This window comes from Typha latifolia, chromosome 10 (assembly GCF_019914945.1).
Source record: "Typha latifolia isolate L0001 chromosome 10, TyphaL0001v2, whole genome shotgun sequence".
NCBI lineage: Eukaryota > Viridiplantae > Streptophyta > Magnoliopsida > Poales > Typhaceae > Typha > Typha latifolia.
The window spans coordinates 8,229,991-8,246,597 of record NC_133095.1 but is presented as its reverse complement, the minus strand read 5'-3'; the positions used below and the strand labels follow the sequence as shown (position 1 = coordinate 8,246,597).

Below are 16,607 nucleotides of genomic sequence, written 5' to 3'. Positions count from 1 at the left end.
CATAGTCATGGAAACATCCCAACCCTCCAAACCCTAGCCACATCCTACCTTCAACAGCCACTCTACAATACGACCATCCACCACCACCCTTAGCCGTTCACCACCCTCTGACTACCACCACAACGTTGAATATTTACTGTTCTGGCCCTCTCGACCTATCTCCACTATTTTATTTTTAACTTTTCATCGCGACTCCGATTTAGGTAAAACTAGATCCATTAGAATCCTAACTTACGAGGCTACCTCCACCTAAATTTTCATATTTTTCTTATGTCTAGATCAGTCCAGATCTGATTCATAACATATTAATATAAGATTCATTTTGAAATATTCTTTAGAAAATATTCTTATTAGAGAGCGAATAAGAACATTTTTAGAAAATATTCTTTTACACATGTAAAGTCCAAAAAAAAAAGAATAATGATGAGACAAGATTACCACAAAGTAATTACAGGATTGGATTCTTGAAACTAAATAAATTTATTTTTTATATTAAGTACACATTTTTTATAATAAAATTATATATAAGTTATATAAGAGATGTGCATAAATTGAGTCAAAAAAGAAAAAGAAAAAAAGAGAGATGTGCATAAATTGAGTCAAAAAAGAAAAAGAAAAAAAGAGAGATGTGCATAAATACTTAGTTTTACTATTTTAAAACTTAATAATAATGTTTCTTTTTTACCTCAAATGCTCCTATGCGAACATAGGAGAGATGGGCAACTCAACTATAACTGCCTGAACAAATAACCTGGGGAAATATGAACAATATACCATTTGTTTCATCAAACTTAAGATTTGTGAAGTTGGTCTTACCTTTCTATGTCCATGACCACAGACTTCAGAAGTTAACCTTTCTAGGTATCATGCAGCGACATTGAGAATTTGCAAGATTTGCAGAGTTCGCACCCTCGTGTCGTTTCCTCTTCCTCCCGCTCGATAAACTTCTTATCGTTGCCGGCAAAAACCCTAACCTTCGTAGGAGAAGCTCGAAGGTGGCACCATGGAATCCGAGGAGTTCGGAGATGAGGGTTTCCCTAACCGATCCGAAGGTTTCTTCCCCATTCTTATATTCTCTACTTCTTAATTTGCTAGACTACATGCCGACAACCTGATTGTCATCTATGCGTTGAGATCTTGCAATATTCTTTTCATTTTCTCCTATTTGATCTCGTTTTATCATCTAGCTTCACAAGTTTTGCCTACTTTCGAGGTTACGAATGCTTAACTTCTACTCTTTGTTATGATTGCTTAATTTCTATTATTTGTCATACTGTACGTATTTTAATTTTTGAAAAGATAACTGATTGGTGTAATGTGGTGCGTCATTGCACTTTTTGAGCGAAACTCTTGGTAAAGGTGGTGTCTTTCATTATTTTACTTTTTCAGGTGATGGTATTCGTCCTATTCATGGAATGGAATCTGTGATTGCCACAGTAAGTGGTTATCATGGTACAGAGAGGTTTAAACTCATCAAGCTTATAGCTCAAACTGGTGCTAGTTATGTCGGGGCTATGTCCAAATCCACAACGCATCTGGTATAATTGACTGATATCCTTGAAGTTGGGTTTAGATGAGGTTCTTTCACTGGTATCAACGTTTTGTTGTGAACTCATATACTAGAACGCATCATGAAAGATTTCTTTTTTGTGGTCTGGATAGGTGTGTTGGAAATTTGAAGGAAAGAAACATAACTTAGCAAGGAGTATTGGAGCACATGTAATCAGCCACCGCTGGTTCGAGGATTGCCTGAAGGAAGGAAAATGCCTTCCAGAGGGCCCTTATACCACGCAGAGGTAACTTTGTTAGGACTTAAATTGATACATTTTGTTCATTCATTGATATATATCAAAGTTAATAGCTTGTTCTGAATTTGTGATATTTTTCACAGAGATTGTGACGAATAGGTTCCATTTAGTTTAGTCTTTAATTCCTGACCGAATGTTACGGAGAACCTAAAGCCAACCTGACACATTTGAGGGAGTAATTTTTTTTTTTTTAGTTATAGAGAAGACCTTAAGCAATTTTCTGAATATAGGTCAGAGAGGATGAATGGTCGTGAATCAGCACTTCATTATCTTTCTAACAGATCTCAAATATAATGTTTTACTTAGTATTAAGTTTATTTCTGTTATATACTGCAATGGTGCAGCCCTTCTTATAGAATCTTCATGTTTTTTCATATAAAGAATAGTTTGTAAGCCAAGAAGGTTTGTTGGTTCATATGTTACCATGTGAACTTGTCTGTGATTGGTATTTAAGGCAAAAATTGGATGGACCATGGCAACATTGCTAGATAAATACCGTGACAACTTTGTTTTTGTTTTTGTATGTCCATTTCTTTACATATGTATATACAAACCTATATAATATGTTCTCCGCAAAATGTTCTTTACCTTTTCTATCTCTATTCCTTCTTGGTCCACAGCGGGCAAGAAACAGGACCAATTTTGTGGGAGATGCCTGTTATTTCAGATGCCCATGGCAAGAAAAAATGCACCATTACTATAGAACATAATGTGACATCAGCTTACTCCAATGCTTCAGGCTGTAGTAAAGCAGAGAAGCTTGAGGCACGGAGCTCTGACATTGGATTTTCGAGTTGGTCTGATTCCCATATACTAAAAATGGTAAGATTGACTATTCATTATAATTGGAGCATTGTAAAATGATTTTCTCCTTATGATTCTTTCCTCTCTCGAGAGTCTAATTGTGTTCTCTGGTTATATGATCTCACAGTCATGTGAAAGGCCTGGAAAACCTAGCTACAATTCATCTTTACGCTTGCCAAGACAGAAAAGAAGCATGTGTGATGTCCAAAATGATATTAATGGTGAACCGAGTAAAAGAGTTCGTCGCCTTGTGAAGAAGACAAATAGTAACAAGTGTTGCCGAACGGAAAGTTTTGACCAACTTGAGAGTACACATTTAGAGTCCGCTGATGTATATAGCTTGAGAAATGTGAGTTATGTGACTGACTCGTTGTCTCAAGAAACAACTTTAAGGAATAATTTTGATCATCGGTCAAGTAGGGTACTAAGACAGGAACAAGTTGGGGAGAAAGAAGAGCTGCAAAACAACCCTGTATCAGATAATTCAGAGAGCTCATGGATCTTGAGACATAATGCATCTGCAGACGAAATAACCTCACGGAATGAGCATAATGAACATAGAATCATGGAAAGTAGTTCTTGTGACCTTGTAATAGATCATGATAGGAAAAGTAAAGTAGGGAATGCCATAAATGAATCAGCTAGTGTGCAAAGACAAGCAGAGCTATCTTGTGTAATATGCTGGACAGATTTCTCTTCAACAAGAGGTGTCTTACCCTGTGGCCATCGATTCTGTTATTCATGTATCCAAGGATGGGCAGACTCCTTGGTATGTAAGATATCATCCTACTTTATTGGTAGTATAAAGCATATGCATCATTGATCCAGAAAAGATTATCATTTGTTCTACTTTCTCTTTGATTTAGAACTTAAGTGGTACAAACATGAGCTGCATGGCATTGAAACAGTATTCTTCTGTGTAAGCCAGACTGCTCTCTGCAATCATGTCCTACAAACATTGGAAAAAACTTGTCTTGTCTAGACAATATTTTTAGTCAGCTTTAGAATTTTTTAAAGATACTTAGCTAATAGTCAGGTTTCCTGTAACTACTAAAACTAGTTATTCTGAAAATTCACTTTATAGAGAACAAGTTTCAATATGTGACATAATCAACTATTCTTCTTAGAGGTTTAATCTTATAACCATATTGTGTATAATGCCATGAGTTTGGAACTGTGTTGCGTAATAAATGATGAACATTTCAGGCCTCTAGAAGTATGGTTTCAACATGCCCTCTTTGCAAAGCCAGTTTCACTAAGATCTGTTTGGTGGAGGCTGATTCTATGGATCAGAAAATCTATTCACAGACCATCCCTTGTGGATCTTCGAACATGGATGTCTTCATGCTCATTGATAAAGAAAATGACTATTTCCAGACCTGCGTAAGCTCCTGTTCTATACCTATTGACTCATATCTTTCATTTATTATCGCTTATTTATTGTCAAGAATCTATATTAGGAACCAAAAGTTATGGATCTAATCAATGTTTCATTTTGTGGAAATTGCTGCAGTCTTCAGATTTTGTTTGTTATAAATGTCACAATCGTGAACCCGAGGATCTTCTTGTGAGCTGCCACATCTGCCAGTCGCAGTGGGTACATTCCTACTGTCTAGACCCTCCATTGATTCCATGGACGTGCATTCACTGCAGGGATCTTCGGATGCTGTATCAGCGTTTTCACTAGTTTGGAGATTTCAGGTATCGATTTTAACTACCATGCAATATCTTATTTGTAATTTTGATTGGATAAATTGAATTTCAAAATAGCAGTTCCATGTGCTAAAATATACTTGTTTAACATATCAAACAGATGTGTTGTTTATGCTGGTTTGGGCTCTATATGTGACAAGCAAATTGGGCAAAATATGGAGTTTGGCATTCATGGTTTTTGCATTCTTACTGATTTATTGCTGTTGATGCACATACATGTAATTAATGTTATAGCACCATAATTCTATATGCTTGAATACATCCATATTTGTGCTGTGCATGCATATAATATACTCAAAGATATACATATTGAAAAAAATGTATAGGAACAGTAAATCTGGGATTCAGATAAATTGCTATAGCTCAATCCTAATTAAATAATTATTTATGATATGTTAGATTTTTGAGAACAAGAATTTAGATTTAGATAAACATTTAAATTTATATCTTATTCAAACTGGTTTAAATTCAAGAAGGGAATACAAATCAAAATTCAATCTCGGATAGAGAAGCTTCAATAGGATGTATACCTCATAATCACACCTCATCTTTTCTTTTTCTGATAAGAATGATACCTCATCTTTACCCTTGCAACACTGTAGATGAAATCATGGTTCCAAGTAAACAGATCCCGAAGGCGTAAACAAGTCTAATGACTGGTTTCGACCTACAGTTGATACTCGATCTGTTTCAGGTCGGATCTGCTGTATCAGTCGAAACCAACCAAAATCGGGAGACAAAAGAGAAGAAATGGAGGCGGGAAAGTAATAAAAAAAGAGAGAACGAGAGAGATAAAGAGAACTCGTCAGAGGGAGTGAGAGAGAAAAAGAGAAAATACCTTATCAGAGAAGCATCGCTAGAGAAGAATCGGAGAGGAAGAGACCGAGAGAGAAGAGAGTCGATGATATGAATCAAACTCAGCTCGGATCAACCATGGTTGTAGGAAGACAAACCGCACAGTCCGTGGAGAATATTCGCCAAATATTGGACCGTCGTTAGAAAGTTACAAAATCGGTTGGGTTCGATTTGTATCTTCTTGACTATGCTTTTGGTATTTATGTCCTTCGTAGATTCGGATCATTGCTAGGGGTAAAATCCGATGGAATCTCGGTGGAAGGGTTGGTGATGGAAAGTGATGGTAATGGTAGAGATGTAATGAATGTGATAATGATAGGGGTTGCCCAAGGCTGTAGGGTGAAGGAAGAGGAGGGAGAAGTGAGTCGGTGTCCCAAGAAGGAGGAGGGTCCGATGGATGAAGGAGGCTAGGGGTAATCAGCGTTGATGGTGCACGACTAGGGCTTGAAGGAGAAGGAAAAAGTTTTCAGTCTAGAAGGGAGAAGAAAGATGATTTGATAATTTCATTCATAAACCCTAATGAGGCTGGCATCCACATTATGTATTGGTGGCTAATCTAGCAAAAATAATCGAAAATTTTCGCACTTTGAGTGATCTTTGTCTTTGCGAACGCACTCAGGCGTTCGAACGGCTGCATTCTAATGCCCTTTCCTGATGTTCGAATGCACCTACCAGAAACTTTATTTTCTAATGAAAACTAGAAATTACACAAGAAATGAAACCACAAGTCGAATCCTAACAGTCTACCATGCTTCCTCCACCTTGTCCTCAAAGTGTGAAGTGAGGGAAACGTTCCAAGATGTCCGTTTCGAGCTCCCAAGTAGCCTCGTCAGTCGATCGCCCCCAATTATTTGATCAACACCTCCGTCTTGAGTCTGGCTCCATGTCGATGCCTCCTTTTGGCCAAGACCCTCACGGGTTCGACTACATCTTGGATCTCCTCCAAGGGCTTGGGTAGCACGGTTCCCACAACTAGATCTGGTTCGATTCTAGCTTTGAGAACCGACACATGGAAGACCGGATGTACTCGAGTCCCGGCTGGCAAGTTAAGTCGATAAGCTACTGGTCCGACTCGCTCCTCAATGCAAAATGATCCAAAAAATTTGTGTGACAACTTCTGATTTTGTAGTGGTTGCAACGTCGCTTGTCGATATGGTTGTGCCTTCACATAGACCAAATCTTCCATTACCAACACTATTTCTTTTGTAGCCCTTATCATACACTTGCTTCATGCGACTTTTAGCTGCTGCCAAGTGGCCCCTAAGTCGCCTCAGCAAGTCATCTTGGTCCATCAAATTGAGATCCAACTCCGTGCGGTCCGTCGGTGTCAGCCGATCATAAGTCTGCAAGACAGGTGGTGTTCTCCCATACACCGCCTCAAATGGAGTCATCCTTGTGCTGGTATGATATGCGGTGTTATAAGGCCATTCTGCCCATAATAAGTAACTCAGCCAAGTCTTTAGTCTATCCCTAACAAAACAGCGAAGGTATTGCTTGATACCTCGGTTGACAAATTCGGTTTGGCCATCTGTTGGGGGTAGGCCAAACTGAGGTTCAACCGAGTATCTTGCAATTTGAAATAATGCGTCCAAAAGTCGCTGGTAAATACACAATCACGATCTGAAACGATGGACCGTGGCATACCGTGGAGTTTGGAGACGTCATGAACAAAGATTTCAACAATAGTTTTTGCTGAAAATGGATGCTTCAAGGCTAAAAAGTGTGCTCCTTTGGTTTGTCGGTCCATCACCACTAAGATCATAGAATACCCTTTTGTCTCAGGCAAGCCCTCTATGAAATTTATAGAAACATCCTCTTAAACCTGCTCGGGAATCGACAATGGTTGCAGCAAGCTCGATGGTTTCAATGTTTCAGCCTTCACTTGTTGACAGATTTTGCATTCCTTCACAAACTTTTTTACCTCTACCTTCATCCCTGCCCAGCTACAGCTGCGAGACATCCTCTTATATGTCCTCAAAAGGCCCTCATGACCCACTGTTGGAGTACCATGGGAGTGCTCTAGCAAGCGAGCCCAAAGTTGTATCCGCCCACACTCCACCAACAAACCGTCATGTGCATCAAGCTCTCGATGTTGTGATGGATCTGCTGCCACCTCTTGCAGCAGCCTACATACCTCTAGATCAATAGCACTAGCTCTCCTCAGATCCTTCGAGAAGGGAAAAATATGAGCAAAAAAAGTTGCAAACTCCCCGGCGGTCGGATGGCGCGATAGTCCGTCGACTGCTCGGTTTTTGCTTCCCTTCTTGTAGGTGATGTAATCGTATCCGAGCAACTTGGTCACTCACCTCTGCTGTGCTGGGGTGTGTACCAGGGGTGTAAATGAGTTGAGTTCGAGCGAGATGGACTTCGCTCGGTTTAGCTCAATCTTGAGCTCGAGATGAGCTGGTTAATAGAGGCATGGCTCGGCTCATACTAGTATCGAGCTGGCTCGACTCGGCTCAAGTGGCTCGTTTTTAAAATATTGATATTATTTTATTTGGCGAGAATATATTTTAATGTGTAAGAGATGATATGTAAAGGCCATTTTAGTTTTTTCCACTTCCGATATGGGACTAATGTGAACTTCATTTTAAAAATTTAATACACTACCTTGGAAAAATTTACAAACTATGAATTGAATCCGGGTCATGGGTGAGAATAAAACTATTCTTACCAACTATGCTGGGTAATGCTAGATAAATAAGTAGACTAAATATAATAATATACATTTCGAGTTAATTCAAGCTGAGCCCAAGCGAGCTGCCTCCAGCTTGGCTAAGCTCGATTAACTTTTCGAGTTGAATTAGCTGAGCCAAGCTCACGAGCCTCGCGAGCCAGCGAGCTTTTTTGACAGCTTTAGTGTGTAACCGTTGTTCAAAGAAATATGGCAAGCTTCATTGTTTAGTTCTAATCACAAAATGTTGATCGATCAAATAAGGTCGCTACTTCGTAATCGCATGCAAGATCGCCATCATTTTCCTTTCATAAGTTGACAATTGCTAAGATCTCCCCGTCAAAGCCTTGCTTAGGAAGGCAATGGGCTTTCCTCTTGCATCAACATAGCCCCAATACCCATTCCTGATATGTCGCATTCCACAATGAATTGTTTGCTGAAATCTGGTAGGGTAAGAACGGGTGCTGAAATCATCGCCGCCTTTAAGTCTTCAAACGTTGCCGTGGTTTTGTTGGTCCAATTGAATCCATCTTTCCTCAACAGCGCTGTAAGTGGTGCAGCGATTCTCCCATAATGCGCTATGAATCTGCGGTAGTAGCCGATCAAACTAAGAAAACTGTGCAACTAGGGGGGATTCTTCGGTATCGGCCAAGCCACTATATAAGAGATTTTTCTTGAGTCTGCTACCACTTCATTGGCTGAAATTATATGTCCAAGATACTCCACTTGAGGCTCTCCCCACAGGCATTTGGAGTCGTTCACCTTCAGCCCATTTTTTTTCATAAAATTAGCACTTCATGCAAATGTTGCAAGTGGTCTTGCTGCGTTCGACTATAGACAAGTATGTCATCAAAAAATACTAAAACATATTGACGTAGCAAGGGGCGGAAGACATCATTCATAAGGCTCTGTAATGTTGCTGGGGCATTTGTGAGACCAAACAGCATCACTCGGAACTCATAGTGGCCGTCGTGAGTCTGACATGCTGTTTTGTGCACATCCGTCGGGCGTACTCAGGTTTGGTGGTATCTAGCCCTTAAATCCAGTTTGCTAAAATGTGCCACTCCTGCCAACTCGTCCGGCAGCTCTTCAATCACCAGTATTGGGTATCGGTCTTTGACGAATTTAGAGTTGAGTGCCCAGTAGTCCATGCAAAACCACCAAGTGCTGTCCTTCTTCCGCATGAGTAGAACTTGTAAAGAGTATGAGCTTCTAATTGGTTGGATGACTCCTTGGTCCAGCATCTCACTCACCATCTTTGAGATAGCTTCTTTCTGAATGTGTTAGGACGGACGTTTGCTGGACCAGCCCCTGGAACTATCTTGATACGATGATGTCGCGCGAGGAGGGGGGGTAGACCTTTCGGCTCCTTGAACAAGGCTTGGAATTCTTGCAACAACTCAGCGATATTAGGAGGTATTCCTGAGCTTCCACTCGTCTCTATACATCAATAGGGCCCAGCTGCAGCATGTAGGCAATGTTGTGGAAACTCGAAAAACTGAATAGGAGTTGGAAACTAGCACCAGTAGCGGGTCGAATGCCTTCTAGCCGCAATTGGACTCCGCTGCACACGCCTTTCGCCTTGAGCTTTGTTCCATCTCCAATGACCACCTCGAATCCCAAAATAGGGTCGCTCACCAAGCCTAGCTTCCGAACCAAACCCTCATCCAAGAAGTTGTGTGTGTTTCCAGTGTCAATTAGGATGCACACGGTGGCCTTCTTGATGGTTCCGTCTACCCATTCTGCCTTGAGCTTTGTTCCATCTCCAATGGCCACCTCGAATCCCAAAATAGGGTCGGTCACCAAGCCTAGCTTCCGAACCAGACACTCATCTAAGAAGTTGTGTGTGCTCTCAGTGTCAATTAGGATGCACACGGTGGCCTTCTTGATGGTTCCATCTACCTATTGGGTCTTCGGTGTGGTGGCGCCAGAATAGGCATGGAATGAGATCTTCGCCTTCATGCCTTCATGTCCTCGACCTCTAGCTCCTTCATGATGTCCTCTTGACTCTCTTCAACAATAATATCATGCTCTGGTCCGTCTAGGTACAGATCTTTTGGATAGTTAGATCAATTAGAATTTATCTCGAAATATCTGCCTCCAGATCTGTTCCAATTCAACGCAGTATTTGGTAAAATCTTGATATCTGGAAATCCATATATTGCCCCAGAACCCATGACCTATTTCGGAGAGCTGACTCAGAGATCTATCTTCCATCCAAATTTGACAAGTATCAAATGGTCGGATCATCAGTAAATCAGGCCGAAAGGTACGACTGTATTGAGATCCAAATCAGATCTCAATCTTCATCTATTTAGAATTCTTTCCTAGATTTCCTCAACTATTCTTCCATATCTTTCCTATCCCCTTCCATCAAATCCTATCTACCATCCATAGCCATTCTATCTCCACCATTCATCCCTAATCCTTCATAATAATCTATTAAACTTTCATCTAGCCACTCATCCACCATATCCCAAGATCCAACAGTGGATTTGATACGTCTTACGAACGCCCCATACCGTGATCGTAACTGTCAACAAGGGAGAGGGAGAGTTAGTGGGAGAGAGAGAATCGAAGAGAGAGATCAAGAGAAAGGAGGCGGTGAGGGAGAAGAGAGAGAGAGAGAGAGAGAGAGAGAGAGAGAGAGAGAGAGAGAGAGAGAGAGAGAGAGAGAGAGTTAATGAGAGAGGGGAGTCGGTGAGGGAGAGGGAGAGAATTAATAAGAGAGAGAGTGGGAGAGAATTTGATAAGAGATAGTGAGGGAGAGAGTTAGAATTTTTTTTTAATTTGTATGAGAAGGAGAGAGAGTGTAGGTGGTAGAAAAAGAGAGATAGAGATTGAGAAGATAGTATTTATTTTTTAATTTTTGAGATTTATATATGAATAATTTATATTTATATCTTATTATTATTTCTAAAAATTTTAGAATTTTTTTATATTAAAAAAATTACTTTAAGATACAAACCGATACGGATGGCCGATATTGCCTATATGGTTGATATGTATTAGTGTTTTGGACGAACGATTCCGATCCTGATTCCAATACTTAGAATCTTGGATGGAATATTTCTAAATTCTGGTCTATATATTTTTTCATAGGTACATTTTCCTATTTTTTATATCTTGGTAAGGAAATTTACATGCCATGGTATGTTTTTTTGACAAACCGTGCCATGCTATTTTTAATATTTCCTAAGTAGAATAAAGATTGACTTATCTCGTTTTTATTAATTACAACTAAACACGCCCATTAACTGCCACGTTATTCCACCCGCTTATTTGGACAATGTTGGACACATCTAACCATTGGATTTTATTCCCACTGCCAGTTCATAAATAGGGATTAGAATGATGCCACAATACATATCTTATGGAAAAGAACGTAACCATCGTACCATTCTCTTCTTGTCCCTCCTTTTCCAACCATTCTTTCCTTATTGATCAAAGTGAAACATGTTAGAGAGAGAGAGAGAGAGAGAGAGAGAGAGAGAGAGAGAGAGAGAGAGAGAGAGAGGGATAGGGGTTCATATTCTCCTCTGTTTCTATGTTTCATAGTATCTTGATCCTATAAGCATAAGAATATTTAGTCAGACAATAGCCTGAAAGAATGGTTAGAATCAGTATTGGCCTCCTAGGCACCCAAAACCTTATTCTCCTTCTCTCCATCCCTGTTACCGGCATCAGGAAATGGTTTAGGTTCCACGCTGCCTCTGAATGCAAGAAGTTCCTCCAATGGCCAGTCATAATATTAGGTGTCTTTCTCTTGGTTGTATCTCTTTTGGGTCTCTTCGGTTCGTGCTATCGTGTGTCGTTCTTGTGGATGGATGTTTTGTTTCACTGCATTGACGTTTGTCATCACAAATAAGGGCATCGGTGAGGTTATATCGGGAAAGGGATATAAGGACTATAGTTTTGGTGCTTATTCAATTGGCTGCAGAAGAGAGTAGGGGATTCGATGACATGGAAGGAGATCAATAGTTGCATGAACGATGCCAAGGTCTGTGGGGGTTTCGATGGAGATGTGGGCCTTAAGGCTAATGAGTTTTATAAGCTAAATCTTTCACCCATTCAGGTATTCTTAAACTTTATTCATATCATAGCAAGCATAACATTTGGTGGGTACTTCTATCCTTTTTTTTGCTTTATTCTTTCATCGGTTTTAATATTTTTGCTGTAGATATTATCTTTTGAACAATGCTCTGTTCCTATCTACCATAGATATGTGTGTGTTGTACACATTATATGATATATTGCATGAAGTAGGATCCTGAAGGAAATTAAAGGACTAGGAATGATTATGGTAGTGATTTGCTGCTTTATTTTTATTCTTACAACTTGAAGGATGGCTATTGAGTTTATTGTGTTACAATCTTGCTTTTGACAAACAGCCTGCAATCAGATTGAGCTTATGTGGTTATGCAAAGGTGCTATAGAAAATTAGTGTTAATCCTTTTAAATTGATTAATTATGGTGGAATTTCTCCCTTTTGGAGGGGGGTTCTTCAAAATGGGCAATTTTTAAGGTGGAATGCAATGGGAGGCTCACAATTGTCAAATGATTAAGTTTTGGAAAGTCATATAGGTGGGGGAATGTTCTCTGGCTGTTAGGTTTCCCCAACTGTTCCATATTGTGTGGGATGAGGATGTGATCGTTAATGATGTGTGGACTGGCAAAGATGTTGGAATTTGAACTACAGGAGAATGCTCTCTGAAAATCTGTTAAGGGAGGAGCAACAGTTAATCAATTTTATGACAGATCATTGCAGTCAGGATGGGGGAGGTGCTGATAAAGTAAAGTGGAGGTTTGAGAAAAATGGGATATTTACTGTGAAGTTCTTGTATAAATTCTTGAACAATGGGGGCATGATCTCAAAAGGCTTGTCCAAACTTCGGCAAATAAAGATTCCTTTAAAGGTTAGAGCCTTTATCTGATTAGTGTGTAACAAATAGAGTGCTGACCGGAGATATTCGGATAAAAAAAGGTTGGACTAGATGTTCTAATTGTGTTTTATGCTCTCATGATGAGTCAGTGGATCATCTGTTTTCGAGATGTAGGTTAAGGGAAATGTTGCTGAGGCGAATGAAAAGAGCTATGAGAATTAATACTCACATTAAACATGTGAAAGATTGGTTGGAAAGGAACAAAGAATCTTTAATAGCTGTGCTGCATGTCAACTGACACAGAGATTATTGACTGGACATCTAGGGGTAAAGCACTGTTTCGGTGCAGGCCTGCCCAGCAGCTTGAAAGGATCGAATCCTACTTCCGAATCGAATCTCTTTAGAAAGAAGATCTTTTCCGAATCAGCTTTGTCTACGAACAAGGCTTTTAAGTGCGACTATGATCTTTTACACATTTGGATGAAGCAACGAATTCGGAGCTCATCGTCTTCAAGCTCAGGAGCTTGACATGCCGTGAATCCTCTTGAAAGAGATCGGTGGAAAATGCGGTGGACCTGGAGGAAGAGTGAAGATGCTGCTAGCAGTTTTGTTTATTCTTACTGATGTTGTGATCTCTATGATGTAATGGTGGTTTGCAGTGCTAGGAGTATAGGAGTCTATGGATGTTAAATGTATGGTGGTGGTTTTAGTTTTTGCGGTTGGTAGTTGTTTAGCTAGGTTATTCTTTCTTAGTACTTGAATATTTGGATTTTGTGAGGTTCTGTAGGGCCTTTTGTGTTCTGGTCCGTATATTGCGACATAGCTTTGGTTGTTTTGTACTTATGGTTAATCTTGGTGGAAGGTTGCCACTAATTAAGTTTTAATGAAATAGGTGGTGCGGCCTATTGGTACGTGTGCCTTTTCATATCAATTAGAATATTGCATTATCATGATATAATTCTCTCCTTTTTATCTGGAGAAACAAGCATTAGGAATATTTTTTTTCCAAGAGGCAATATGAAAGCTTTCAGCATGACTATAATATCTAATTATACCTTAAATTAACCATATAATAGGAGTGTTGATAGTTATTTGCCATTGCAACACTAATGCATGTCATTTGTTAGACACAAGAGATCATATTTCTCTCTATTAATTAAAATACAAAATCTCCATCTATTTAATTCAGATCCACATCTAGGTTTGTTTCAGTTGAACTTGTTAAGCTATAGTGGAAATTTAAATTAATACAATACTCTTGAAATTTTTTTGATATTTCTATGCATGAATGAAGTCAATTTTATGCAACCACTCATACTAATCCTTGGTTCAAACATTTCAATTGCTGTCTCGTTGTTGCAAACCTCTAACACTGTGGCTTTGTATACAAGAACACTACGAATTGGGTTGCTTCAAAATCTGGGAATCACTTCAAGTGGTGTGGATTGCAAGACATGGAACAACAATCAAGGTAAATTGTGCTGATTGCAACTCATGCAAGGCTGGCATTCTTGCAACGAGAGGTATCCATATTCAATGTTACGAGAGATATCTATATTCAATGTTTCACTTAGGGTGTTCCTCAGCAAATGGAAAGAGGTATCCATGTTCAACATTGCACTTATCGTGTTCCTCACCATCGTCTACACGATAGGGTGTTGTGATATTTGGAACAACATAGGGTGTTGTATATTCGAAACAACAAGACGGATAGAATTACAATTATTATGATTAAGGCAGATATGTCAAGAATTGTCTAAGTTGTGCACTTGAATTAGTTTCTTTGTTCTTTAATTTCTTCTATTGCATATGAAGATGTATATCTTAACTTCATTTTTGAAATTTGTCTACGTGCTCACTATGTGGTACATATATTGTTCCCCTATCGTTTTTTTTCCAAAATCAAACTATTCCTACACTTTGTCACTTGTGATTTAGATTAATATAAAATTTGTTAATGTTTTCATCCAAATTTAATCAAGAACGTACAATAAAATTAATATTAAAATGTCAGAATTGCCATTCTCTTTTAATTGGACTTATAGTATCTTATTCTTCATATTTAATTTTTTTTATTATCTTAAATATCTGGGAAGAAGATTCATATTTATTCAAATAATGAGATTATTAATGGCCTTTCCCATCTTTGCGATCCCTTGCTTGTGGTGGCTGAGGCATATTTCGCCCTTGCCAGAAAGCCTCTAGATAATATCAATGTGGTTCCCCCCAGCTCGATGGGAATCTCTCCTACTCAACCTTCTAATGATGGTGCCCCCTCCCTCTCTCATGGATGGTGTCCCCCCCTGGTCGGGATACTCCTTTCTCATGGCAAGGGCACCACATTTGGGTCTGTCACCATTCCCCTTGAAAGATTACAAGCTAACAGGGCGGAGTGACATTTCAGTCTAATTGGAAAATAACTTGGGTACCCTCTCCCGTAGCCTATTTAGCCAAAGAAACCAGACGGTAGTGGAACCCCGCCGGGGAGCTCCAAGTCATTGACATGGGCAGCATGGTTCTTCACTTTCACGTTCTCTACTGAAGATGATATGTTTCGCGTCTTGACAGAGGGGCCATGGACTTTCTATGGGTTTGTTCTTAATCTCATTCCCTAGTGGCCTGATTTCCAGGCTGTGTTGGAGGAAATCTAGATGGCTCTAGTATGGATCTAGTTTGTTAGCCTTCCTTTTGACCACTGACTGCTCAACATCCTTATGGATGTGGCTTTTGATTTTGATCAACCGCTCAAAGTAGACATGCTCAGACCAAGGTGCATGGGAGATTTGCTCACGTGTGCATTGCAATCGATCTCTCCTTCCCTTTTAAACAAATAAATTAGGTTAGTTCTCTAGACAATAGTTGCTGCTATGGATACCCGCCATAATGCTATTGCATCTTTGCCTGCCCTCCTTTGGAGGTCGATGGATCTACCTCTCCTTTTGCGATTCCTAAAATGCCTGTGGATGTGGTTACCGTCTACTCTTCTATTACTATTACCAACCCTCCAAGGGAATTCCTCGTGCTATTCCTAGGGGTGGCAATCAAGTCGGATCAACGAATACAGGTCGATTAATAAACATATTGCATTTTGTAAACATGTAACACGACATGACTCATTTAACCCGTTTAATAAACGGGTCATGTTAACACGACCCATCTAACCCATTTAACACAACACGAATAATATAATAATATTACATGTATAAAATTTAGTATTTATTAATTCATTCTATATAAATAGTGTATTATACATGACACAAAACTCATCTCTAGATATCTGCAGCTCCAGGCCCATCCCTTTTTCCTCTCAATCTAAGATCAATGACAAGTTAAAAAAAGAACCAGTCTTCCAAAATTTACCTAGAAACAAAAATAAAACTTCATAAGAACACTCGGTGAAGAACTAGCATTCTTGGTGAAGATCTAGCATCCAAAAGCAAGAACAAATAATCAGCATTCAACCAAGAACTTGCACAGCTCACCCATTTGTGTCAAAATCATCCCTTGAGGTCTTCATCTTCTTACTCGCCTCCGTCGAGCCTACAAACTATTGTTGTGCAATTTGTTGTTCTCTTACGTGAGAAGGATTGATGGCATTGGGGTTTACATGTAGTAGTTCAAGAAAATAATCCGAACCCACCGAATAAAAAAAATAAATCAAAACACAGATCATCTGAGGAAACAAAACTAATGGCATAAAAATGGTTAAATCAGTGACATTCGATGTGAGCGTCAATTGGAGCCATCTTCCGCTTGGACACGGATCAACCTGAGGCCAATATAATGATCTGAGATTAATAATCTCAAATCCTGATACAATTCGGACTTCACCGACGTCGTCTCGAGCATGGATTCACTTTAGGAGTGTTT

At 39.4% G+C, this 16,607-nt stretch overlaps 2 protein-coding genes across 2 annotated transcripts; both read left to right on the top strand.

Moving 5' to 3' along the window:
- The first annotated feature begins 761 nt into the window (after positions 1–761).
- On the top strand, positions 762–14,607 carry LOC140796981 (uncharacterized). The gene is made up of 8 exons (XM_073150213.1): positions 762–1,052; positions 1,390–1,538; positions 1,663–1,796; positions 2,429–2,630; positions 2,740–3,381; positions 3,819–3,995; positions 4,126–4,313; positions 14,129–14,607. The coding sequence occupies exons 1-7, from the start codon at positions 1,004–1,006 to the stop codon at positions 4,297–4,299; spliced, it is 1,527 nt and encodes a 508-aa protein (XP_073006314.1). The 5' UTR covers positions 762–1,003; the 3' UTR covers positions 4,300–4,313; positions 14,129–14,607.
- Positions 11,465–12,546, top strand: LOC140796506 (tetraspanin-8-like). The gene is made up of 3 exons (XM_073149552.1): positions 11,465–11,704; positions 11,795–11,929; positions 12,439–12,546. Exons 1-3 carry the CDS (start codon positions 11,465–11,467, stop codon positions 12,544–12,546), a joined length of 483 nt encoding a protein of 160 aa, XP_073005653.1.
- Positions 14,608–16,607: the final 2,000 nt, after the last annotated feature.

Bases quoted from the DNA above. Each gene is read 5' to 3' on its own strand.
- LOC140796981 (XM_073150213.1), top strand. From the start codon at position 1,004: ATGGAATCCGAGGAGTTCGGAGATGAGGGTTTCCCTAACCGATCCGAA. The intron at 1,053-1,389 runs GTTTCTTCCCCA...TTACTTTTTCAG, and splicing joins TTTCCCTAACCGATCCGAAG to GTGATGGTATTCGTCCTATT. The intron at 1,797-2,428 runs GTAACTTTGTTA...CTTGGTCCACAG, and splicing joins GGCCCTTATACCACGCAGAG to CGGGCAAGAAACAGGACCAA.
- LOC140796506 (XM_073149552.1), top strand. From the start codon at position 11,465: ATGGTTAGAATCAGTATTGGCCTCCTAGGCACCCAAAACCTTATTCTC. The intron at 11,705-11,794 runs GTTTGTCATCAC...AATTGGCTGCAG, and splicing joins TTTTGTTTCACTGCATTGAC to AAGAGAGTAGGGGATTCGAT. The intron at 11,930-12,438 runs GTATTCTTAAAC...AAAGTCATATAG, and splicing joins TAAATCTTTCACCCATTCAG to GTGGGGGAATGTTCTCTGGC.